General features: G+C 39.4%; 1 protein-coding gene across 1 annotated transcript; it reads left to right on the forward strand.

Annotated features, from left to right (window-relative positions):
- The first annotated feature begins 266 nt into the window (after positions 1–266).
- LOC113097094 (soluble scavenger receptor cysteine-rich domain-containing protein SSC5D-like) lies at positions 267–937 on the forward strand. The gene is made up of 2 exons (XM_026262304.1): positions 267–447; positions 603–937. Exons 1-2 carry the CDS (start codon positions 330–332, stop codon positions 935–937), a joined length of 453 nt encoding a protein of 150 aa, XP_026118089.1. The 5' UTR covers positions 267–329.
- The last annotated feature ends 10,413 nt before the right edge of the window (positions 938–11,350 follow it).

Raw genomic sequence — 11,350 nt, forward strand, 5'->3', positions numbered from 1 at the left:
TTATTATTATTATTATTATTATTATTATCAACAACAACAACAATAATAATAATTATAATTATTATTATTATTATTATTATTATTGTTGTTGTTGTAGTTATTATATCATAACCGATTTATTTTTTATTTTTTATTTTTTTATAGAAGTAAGGCTGGTTGGAGGTTCTCGCTGCTCTGGGAGGTTAGAGATCCTTCATAATCAGACGTGGATGTCGGTGTGTGACGCTGTCTTTGACCAGAAGGATGCAGAGGTTGTGTGTAGAGAGCTGGACTGTGGGGCTCCTGTACAGGTGCTGGGAGCAGCTGCTTTTGACAAAGGAGACGCTCAGATGTGGACACAAGAGATTCAGTGCAGAGGAAATGAATCTCAGATTCACCTCTGTCCAACATCACCATCACTTCATAACAACTGTTCACATGACAGTGATGTTGGACTGTTGTGTGCTGGTAGGAATTAATTTATTTGGAGTAAAACATTTTTTTTTTTAAGATTAGTATGTGGTTTTCTTCTTTATTCTCTCTGTGTTTTTGCCTGATTTCTATATGTCTTTATCCCTGCCTTTTATTGTCTCTTCATCTCTCATTCTCTCTGTTTATTACAGACAGTGTGAATTTGAGGTTGGTTGGTGGTCACAGTCGCTGTGCTGGTCGAGTGGAGGTTCTTCACAGAGGTCAGTGGGGAAAAGTGTGTGGTGTTGGTTGGGATTTGCCTGATGCTGCAGTGGTGTGTAGAGAGTTGGACTGTGGAGAACCTGTAGATGCTCTGAGTGATGCTCGTTTTGGACCAGGATTGCAAACAGTTTGGATGAATTATGTCATGTGTACTGGATCAGAATCTACACTAAAGAAATGTGGGTCATATGGAGATGTTGAACAAGGCTGTAGTCCTTATGGAGATGCTGGAGTTATCTGTTCAGGTAAATTGCTTAAATCTTAAGTGATGAGCCAACAGCCTTAAATCAACCTTTCATTAATATATATATATATTTTAAGTGCTGTTTAACAGTTTATTTTCATTTATATATATTTATATTATATATATTTTGGGAAGTCATGGCCTAATGGTTAGAGAGTTTGACTCCCAATCAAAAGGTTGTGAGTTCGAGGCCCAGGCCGGCAGGAATTGTAGGTGGGGGGAGTGCATGTACAGTTCTCTCTCCACCTTCAATACCACGACTTAGGTGCCCTTAAGCAAGGCATCGAACCCGCAACTGCTCCCTGGGTGCTGCAGCATAAATGGCTGCCCACTGCTGTGTGTGTGCACTTCGGATGGGTTAAATGCAGAGCACAAATTCTGAGTATGGGTCACCATACTTGGCTGAATGTCAGGTCACTTTCACTATATATATATAATTTTTATTTATTTATTATTTTTTCTTTAATCATGTATAATGCATAATCTATACATATTTTTATTTGTCCAAAAATTTCACAAAAATGTTGTTAGAATAAACCAGTATTTTTTATTTTGTTTCCCATGATAAATAATGTCCAGATCTAAAATAAGCGTCAGACTGTAATGAGTCCGGACCTGGTGGTCCTCCCTCTCACCAACAGAGGGCACCACTTCCATTCTCCCGGACTCATTTCCTTCACTCCGCACAGCTGCCACCCACTCACACCAGGCGACAAGGATGTCGACCGGAAGTTGAAGTCGGCTGGGTGCTGCCATCTTGTAGCAGAACTTCACTTGCGTTAGCATTCCCATTGACTCCCATTCATTTTGGCGTCACTTTGACAGCGAATAACTTTACATCTGAGGCGTTTAAAGACTCCGTTTGTCCATTATTTATTTCTAAAGATACACAACAATGTATAAAGGGCTCCATTACCTTCTATGTTACATTATGGCCCCGTAGAAACAGTTTTTGTAAAAAAAAAATAGGCTAACGATTGCGTCATAACCACTCAACTCTCTGTCGCATTACCATACAGACAGGAGGAGAAGCTCGCAGGTAATTAACTTAATATGGCGTACTGGCGTTACATTTTAAAATACTATACACAATAATTAATCAGAATACTTACTCCTGCTCACTCACGCCAAATAACTCCCCGCTCAAGCTCGCCGTCTCTGCAAGATTAACAATGGCAGTTTGCACGCACAGCTACTAGAAGATTTACATCTGTCAGACAGGTTGCTGACGTCGTCAAGCTTCGTTTGAGTCTGCGCGTCAGAAACGGAAGTGCTAAAAAACGCTAAAACTGGGCTTCATTTGTCTCAATTGAGTTCCAATGGGGTCGCTGTGTCCATTTCTTTTACTTTCTATGACGATTCCTCACGAGCATTTTTTTATTGCTAAAGGACTCACACACTTACACGCACACCTGGGGCATGTTAAAGTTCAAAACGATGCGCAACGTTTTGCTACGGTTTCCGTGTTGAACGTCATGTTTCCTGGAAGCAGCGTGCACTGGTGTGCAACGGGGTTTGAGATCATAGACAGTAAAAGAAATGGACACAGCAACCCCATTGGAACTCAATTGAGACAAGTGAAGCCCATTTTTAGCGTTTTTTAGCACTTCCGTTTCTGACGCGCAGACTCAAACGAAGCTTGATGACGTCAGCAACCTGTCTGACAGATGTAAATCTTCTAAGTGGCTGTGCGTGCAAACTGCCATCGTTAATCTTGCAGAGACGGCGAGCTTGAGCGGGGAGTTCTTTGTCGTGAGTGAGCAGGAGTAAGTATTCTGATTAATTATTTTGTATAGTATTTTAAAATGTAACGCCAGTACGCCATATTAAGTTAATTGCCTGCGAGCTTCTCCTCCTGTCTGTACGGTAATGCGACAGAGAGACGAGTGGTTATGATGCAATCGTTAGCCTATTTTTTACAAAAACTGTTTATACGGGGCCATAATGTAACATAGAAGGTAATGGAGCCCTTTATACATTGTCGTGTATCTTTAGAAATAAATAATGGACAAACGGAGTCTTTAAACGCCTCAGATGTAAAGTTATTCGCTGTCAAAGTGACGCCAAAATGAATGGGAGTCAATGGGAATGCTAACGCAAGTGAAGTTCTGCTAAAAGATGGCAGCCCCCAACCAACTTCAACTTCCAGTCGAGTTCCTTGCCCCCTGTTTGAGATGCGTTTACTTTTGTTTGGTGGGTGTGTCAGAACTGCAGTCCAATCAGCAGCAACATGTATATAAAGCATGAGGTATTAAAGTGAACTCGCACACAATGGCTTCAAGGAAAATAATGTACAAATGTGTTCGTTGCAGCTCGGTATATGCAACAACTGAGGATATTAGATTAGAAGTTTTATTGTAAAAATATAGGATATCAACATAATGATGTAGTTGTTTATATTTTTAGCCTCATTGCAAGTGTATGACATCTGGTATAGAAATTAACAATGGCAATTAAGTGCTTTTCCTAAAAATGAGAAAGAAAATACAGGGTATTAAAACCGTATGAACTACAAATAAAGTCAGAATGTGAGGCTAAATAGATGGCTCCAAAAATTCTTCACAAAGAACACAAAGAATGGCCTTTTCAGCTGCCATAGTTGCAACTCTTGCGTCATCAGAACATTGTATTCAACGCATCACCGTCTCTGTTCAAAAAAACATGCAAACGCAGCCCTGGTCACTACTTCGACACACCTGTCACATACTCATACACACAGCTGTTCCCCATTTGTTTGTGAGTATATATTCTCCACACTCCCACCTCTCTGGATTAATTGTAATCACCTATGTTTAACCGTGTTTTGCATGTCGGCTGCGTCGCTCTTGTTCCCTGTGATTTGTTTCTGTTTTGTTTTTGCTTGCTGTGTTGGCCTTTTTTGTTCTATTTAAAATATTATTCCCTGCATTTGGACCCAGACCCTGTTCTTTCCTTGGCCCCATTTGCCGCGCCGTGACACAGATGTATAATTTAATATTTGATGTACGTTATAATGAGGTTAAATTTATTACCATTAAGTTTCATGAATTTAACAAAGAATCATTATTTTACAACATGTATTAACCTAGGGCAATATTAATTTCTACGTATTCATTTAAAACATATTTTTTTTGTAAATTATTAATGCATCATGGATAAGCCTGAATTCAAAGAAGCAATATTGATTAAATAGCATTATCTTAGATCTATAAATGTTTTAAAATAATGTTCATTATTAGGTTGTGGTACCCAATGCCTTAACATATTAACAAACAGAACCTTATTAAGAGTTACCAGTCTTTCTTTTTTTTCATTGTTCAGGTGTCAGGCTGGTTGGAGGTTCTCGCTGCTCTGGGAGGTTAGAGATCCTTCATAATCAGACGTGGATGTCAGTGTGTGATGCTGTCTTTGACCAGCAGGATGCAGAGGTTGTGTGTAGAGAGCTGGACTGTGGGGCTCCTGTACAGGTGCTGGGAGCAGCTGCTTTTGACAAAGGAGACACTCAGATGTGGACACAAGAGATTCAGTGCAGAGGAAATGAGTCTCAGATTCACCTCTGTGCAACATCACCATCACATGACAACTGTTTGCATGGCAATGATGTTGGACTGTTGTGTGCAGGTCAGAATTAAAACTTTTTTTTTTTTTTCAGATTTTTAGGGATTTTGCCATCTCACCTTGACCTTTGCTTTCTCTCTCCTTCAGTATTTATTTATGGTTTATTCTCTCTGTTCAATATTTAGACAGTGTGAATGTGAGACTGGCAAATGGTAGCAGTCGCTGTGCTGGTCGAGTGGAGGTTCTTCACAGAGGTCAGTGGGGAACAGTGTGTGATGATTACTGGGATTTGGGTGATGCTGCAGTGGTGTGTAGAGAGCTGAGCTGTGGAGAACCTGTAGATGCTCTGGGATCTGCTCATTTTGGACCAGGATCAGGACCAATCTGGATGGGTATGACCTATTGTACTGGATCAGAATCTACACTGAAGAACTGTGGATCATTCGGATGGGGTTTACATGGCTGTAATCATAGTGAAGATGCTGGAGTCAGTTGTTCAGGTGACTGAGATTGATCTTCAAAATATTTTGGAGCAAATTCACTAAACAGCTGTGCCACTCTTGTGCATTTTTGTTCTTTCTCGCACATCACACCTCCTTTTTTAATTAAATATGGCTTATTACTTGAATGAAAAAATGAAAACTGTAAATTCACATTTATATAAAAGGTATATTTTGGAGACTGGATACGTTTTTATATCACTCCTGACAACCTGTCAGCCCATCACAGCTCTAGTGTGTTGTGGCACAAACTCTGCAGTATCAACTTGCTTTGCCATTTGTGTACAGCAAAAATTTTGTGTGTTTGTTTTGGGAGGGCACAACTGATTTGTAAATTTTGCTCATTTTATTTTGGTATAAAATCTAACCTCAGTGTGTTATTAATTTTGTTTAACAAATTAGAATACTTTCATTAAAATCAAAAAAATTTATTTAAATCTTGTGCCTATTAAATTTACACTTAAAATTGACACTCTAAATCTGATTTGTATGGTTTTATTTAATATGAACATTTAATTTAATGTGAACAGATCATGGTCATTCCAGACTTATAATCGGACCTCACTTGTGCTCTGGGAGATTGGAGATATATCATAATCAGACGTGGATGTCAGTGTGTGATGCTGTCTTTGACCAGCAGGATGCAGAGGTTGTGTGTAGAGAGCTGGACTGTGGGGCTCCTGTACAGGTGCTGGGAGCAGCTGCTTTTGGCAAAGGAGACACTCAGATGTGGACACAAGAGATTCAGTGTAGAGGAAATGAGCCTCAGATTCACCTCTGTCCAACGTCACCATCACATGGAAACAACTGTTCTCATGAAAATGATGTGGGAGTGATGTGTTCTGGTTGAGTATAAATATTTAGCAAATCTTTGTGTTTATAAAAGCATATACAGTATATAACTATATACACACAGAATACATAGAAATATACTTTATATATTTGTATATAATATGATACATTTTGATCACCGAATTGCAATTCTTTTCTTCATAGTCATGCAGACATGTACAGTGAAACATACACAAGCCTACACTAGACAGAATGTGGTTTGTTTTGTTCATTAGTTATAAAAGATGTCACTTGGCAGACCTGACTGATTAATTTGCAAGTTAATTATACAGGATTTCAAACATGAGCATAAATATCACAATGGACAGTCAGTTCTGCTATTTTATTTGCATTGCTTCAATTCAACCTACCGCCATTAAAAAGTGTAATGGTAAAGTAACAATTTTTTTTAACAAGTTTTTTGTTTTTTCGAAAAAATGTAACATAATTGGTAACATAATTGGTTACCATTTTTTTGGTGAGTATTGTATGCATTATATTTTTTAAATTAACATACTGTAGTTCAGCAATGTTTGTTTTCTGCATAAATGAGTTTTTACTTGCCTTTTGTTTTTATACTGTTTAAATAAACTCTCATGTTATGTCCAGGTTACACTGATCTCAGGATGGTAAATGGTTCAGACTCTTGTTCTGGTCGAGTTGAACATCAGTACTTCAGTAAATGGGGCACAGTGTGTGATGCATGCTGGGATGTGAGAGCTGCCAGTGTCCTCTGTAGACAGCTGAATTGTGGGATTGCTGTGTCTGTTGTGGGATCAGACTGGTTTGGAGAGGGAAGTGGTGAAATCTGGACTGATGTGTTTGATTGTAACGGGAATGAAACAAAACTCTCAGAATGTTCCATCTCTTCATGGAGTCGAGCTGAATGTTCTCATAGACGAGATGTTGGAGTCATCTGCTCTAGTGAGTGTTTTTTTTTATATCTGATTTTATGTAAAAATATAATATTTACGTTAAGCATGTTCTCAAAATTGTAAAATTTTAGTAAAGTTTAGCATCTTTCACTCAGATTCCTCTCTGGCTCTTCATGATGGTCTGGTGCGGTTGTCTGGAGAGAGACAGTGTGAGGGGGAGGTGGAAGTTTTCTTCCATCAGGTCTGGAGGAGAGTTCTGCTGGACTCCTGGAGTCTCTCTGAATCCTCTGTGGTCTGCAGACAGCTGGGCTGTGGCTCTGTGCTGAACTTCTACAGCTCCTCTTCATCCAGTCCTGAACACAGTCATGAGTGTGTGACGGGCTTCCAGTGCTCTGGGAGTGAAGCTCATCTGGGGAACTGCAGCTCTCCACAAACTCTCAACTGCAGCTCCACACAACAGCTGTCAATCACCTGCCTTGGTGAGAAGAACAACATCTGGGCAGATTCTTCAGTTGTTTGTGATCAATAATGTGTTTTTCTGTCTCTGAATATCAGATCAGGGGTCCATCAGGCTGGTGGGTTCTGGGGGAGACTGTGCAGGGAGGCTGGAGGTTTTTCACAATGGCTCATGGGGGACAGTGTGTGATGACTCTTGGGATATTAAAGATGCTCATGTGGTGTGCAGACAGCTGCAGTGTGGAGTGGCCCTCAGTAACCAGCAGGTACCAGCCTGGTTTGGTCCTGGTTCTGGACCCATTTGGCTGGATGAGGTGGAGTGTGAGGGGAATGAGACGTCCCTGTGGAGCTGCTCTTCTCCAGGCTGGGGAAAACATGACTGCAAACACAAGGAGGATGTAGGAGTCGTGTGCTCAGGTAAACAGTACACTAGAGGAAATGTTTATCAAAGATATAGTTGTTTTTAAGAAAATATACCATGTAATCATAAAAAAAAACATGGTGATCAGGATTAAAATGGATCTAAAGGGTTTTGTTTTGAGTTAATGACTGACTTTACAGTTCATGACTACTTACCAAATACTTCAACACAAAATATTGATTTGAGAGTAAATTACTTTTAAATATGTACTGCCTTCCTAAGATAAAAAAATTATTCATTACAGAATATAAAACAATCATATGTTTGCAGGGACATTGCTATATTATTAATAAATAATTTATCTGCATTTTAAAAACAATTCATGGAGCTATATATTATATGTTTTGCTCATCTGTTTTTAGATGCAATCAGTACTTGCAGCATGCATCATGTTTTGGTTCATATTTGAGCTTAATCACAAACTGAATTTTAATTGTTAAATGCACATCCTATTCCCTGTAGAGTTTAAAGAGATCAGGTTAACTGAGGGCTGTAAAGGGAATGTGGAGGTTTTCTACAATGGATCCTGGGGTAATGTGTGCTGGAACCAGATGGAGGGAGACACAGCGAGTCTGATCTGTCAAGAGCTGAACTGTGGAAGATCTGGTGTTTTGACTGCTTCTATAGCAAGAGTGGAATCCGCTCCTAACTGGCTGGATAAAGTTACATGTCGACCACATGATTCATATCTGTGGCAGTGTCCATCTTCACCCTGGGGACAGAATGACTGTGGTGAAGATGAAGTGGCAAAAATCACCTGCTCAGGTTGGATGATATTTAAATAATTTAATATGGTCTCAATAATAACCCTTCTGGTTGATTCTATAATTGAATGTATATTTGGTGTCCATAGTCATTATTTTTTTGTTTCTGTACATTATTATTTTTTATGACTAATTGGGTAGTAAACTTAAATACAAACTAAATGTGGTTTTAGTAACAAGGTTCGGGAGGAGCGTATCAGATACTTAGCCTAATCAACACCAGTGGACTACAATCAAGTAATCAATACCATAGTATAAATACCGCTGACTTACCTCTATCCATTGCCAGTTTATCAGCATCCCTCCTCCACCCCATCTCCTCACTTCGAGTTCAGTTTACAACTAGACGGGGAAGGGGGGGGTACTCTAGATTTGGGCCATTCCCAAGCTCGGAGCCCTTCCCCGGACAGCACGCCAAATACGCATACCATAGCTCAACTAATTATATGCAAGCGTGTACTCGTGAAAGTCAGCTGATGGGAAGAGTGAAATGATTTGTGAGGGTAAAATGTTTAGCAGTTTTCACACTGACAAATTGGTTCTCTCTGAGAGATGTCAGATGTCTCATCCTAATATTCTGTTCATTTTTCTTTTTTTATCATGTTATATTCTCAGAGGAGGAAACTCGTGAGTCACCTCAGAGTCATCTGACATGTTTTACCTCACCATCTCCTTACCAGAGACAGTGTGCAAGTAAGTTTATTTACAACAAATCTGTTGAATGTTTGTTAATGTAAGCCTATATTTTCATAGCAAATTACTGTTAAATTATTTATATATGCATTTTCAAAATATAAATTATTTACCTCAGAAAATAATCAAAGTTTTAAAAGCATCTACCTTCATTATTAGTGTATTTTTTGTTGTGAATGTTGTGCTGAAGCTGGTCAGTGCTGATGTGTGTGTGTTTTAGGTCATGTTCCTCTCAGACTGATCGGAGGTGACGGCCGGTGCTCTGGGAGGCTGGAGGTGTATCATAACGCTGTGTGGGGCTCAGTCTGTGATGATCAGTGGGACATCAGCGATGCTCAGGTGGTCTGCAGTCAGCTGGGTTGTGGAGCAGCACTGAGGGCTGATGGGAATTCAGTCTTTGGTGCTGGTGAAGGTGTTGTGTGGATGAACGAAGTCAAGTGCAGAGGGAATGAGATTCACCTGTGGGACTGTCCTCTCTCCCTGAATAACCACACCGACTGCTCCCGCAATAAGCTTGTTAGACTCACCTGTGCAGGTCAAAACAAACACTAAAGAATAATATTCATTTGAAAATTTTAGAGGGAATATTTGTGTAGTTGTATGGTTTTTAATGTGTTTGTGTATTTTGACAGATTTGTCAGTGTCCACTACTCCTGCCACAACATCATCAGCTTCTCCTATAGTTTCACCTCCAGTGCGCTCAACATCAGTCTCTCCTCCACAAACTCCTCCACCAGAGTCTCTCCCAGTGCTTGTGATTGTTCTGGGAGTTGTGCTCTTACTGCTCTTAGTGCCAATGCTTATACTGATTCAGCAGAACAGAGTGATGAAGAGAGGTAGGAGAGATCCAGAGACTGTCATATTGTGTCTTATTCAGTGTGTGATCAGTCATGTGTTGTGAACTGACAGCAGGTTTGTCTGTCTACACTCACAGCTCTCTCTAAGAGGAGACACAGGACGATGTCTGAGACCGTTTATGAGGAGATTCAGCACAGACACAATCACTTCACTCAGAGGGGTGAGACATGAGCCATCAATCTCATTTAATATTATGCAATATATATATATATATATATATATAATTTTTTTATTTATATGTTTTTTTTTTTTTAAGGTGAAAGCATTGTTTTATTTTATTTAGTTTAGTTATAAATTAATCAAGTAATGCTAAACTATGTGTAATGTAGGGATATGCCGGTTTCAAATTTTCCTGTTGCGATTAATTGATAATGATCACGGTAGAGTCCTGCACGGGTTCGGGTACCCGACGGGTGACCCGCAAATTTTTCTGAAACGGGTGAAAAATATCCAACTGTGTCGGGTGCGGGTCGGGTCGGACACAGGGAAACACGAGTTCAAAACAGTCACGTGCAAACGTAAAAATAGGCCTACGTTCCACTTAAAAAAAAAAAATCACCACGGCTGCCTGAGTCATTAGTTAACAGACGTTAAGATCAGTTAAAGGTGCAATATGTAATTTTTCTGCTTTAAAAATAGCAAAAATCACTATGTATGTTATATATATTTTTTAGTTGTGTACTTACATCATCCCGACAGTTTCCACGAAATTTCAAATCCGGAGAAAATTATAGTTTAATTAGAAGACACGGCACGTTTCTTTATTTCCGTTTTGTCGCCCATCTATGGCGTCATATAAACTTTGACCCCTCTAGTTTATCTAACTTCCTGCGGAACCGCCAAATACAAAGGCGAACAGAAACAAAGACGAGACGAAGAAGAAAAAGTAGTAGCCTTTATCGAGACTATTATATTTTATATTTATATTGTTTATATTCGTATTTAAACCTCAATCAATAACTTAGTTATGGATCATGATTATGCTTTGCCTGCACGTTCCGTGAAGCGCAAACGTACGGGTGAAATAAATGACCCGAGATGGTTTTGGGACAAGAGAAGCAACAAGACACGGGGAAATATTGGAGTTGCATTTCCAAGATAGAGAGAGCTTCGTGACAAGCTGAAACTACAGAGAGATGCCGAACTCGCTTGCATTCTGATAAACAGGTATGCATCCATTCAGCTAACTGTATCTATTCTTATATTTTGTGAAACGATGATGTCTTGTGTAAAACGCAGACGCACTAGCTCTCATGGAAATCTACATTTGTTCTATATCTAGCAGAATAAAGTAGCTTCTAATGCAGTTCTCTAACTTGTTCGATATCATTATATAACGTAATTATAATTATTAACGAAAGGCGACCGTGTTTTTCAACATATATTACTACTAGCTAGATGGAATATTGACTTGATAGGGGTCTCATAATTCATATAGACGGTTTCAACGGGCGCACGCGCCTGGACCTAAGTTAACTTCCGGTCTGTGTTGTGTATAT

The sequence above is a fragment of the Carassius auratus genome, unplaced genomic scaffold, assembly GCF_003368295.1.
Source record: "Carassius auratus strain Wakin unplaced genomic scaffold, ASM336829v1 scaf_tig00216109, whole genome shotgun sequence".
Taxonomy (NCBI): domain Eukaryota; kingdom Metazoa; phylum Chordata; class Actinopteri; order Cypriniformes; family Cyprinidae; genus Carassius; species Carassius auratus.

Coding starts and splice junctions, on each gene's coding strand:
- LOC113097094 (XM_026262304.1), top strand. CDS start 330: ATGTGGACACAAGAGATTCAGTGCAGAGGAAATGAATCTCAGATTCAC. Junction 448..602: donor TGTTGGACTGTTGTGTGCTG/GTAGGAATTAAT, acceptor TGTTTATTACAG/ACAGTGTGAATTTGAGGTTG.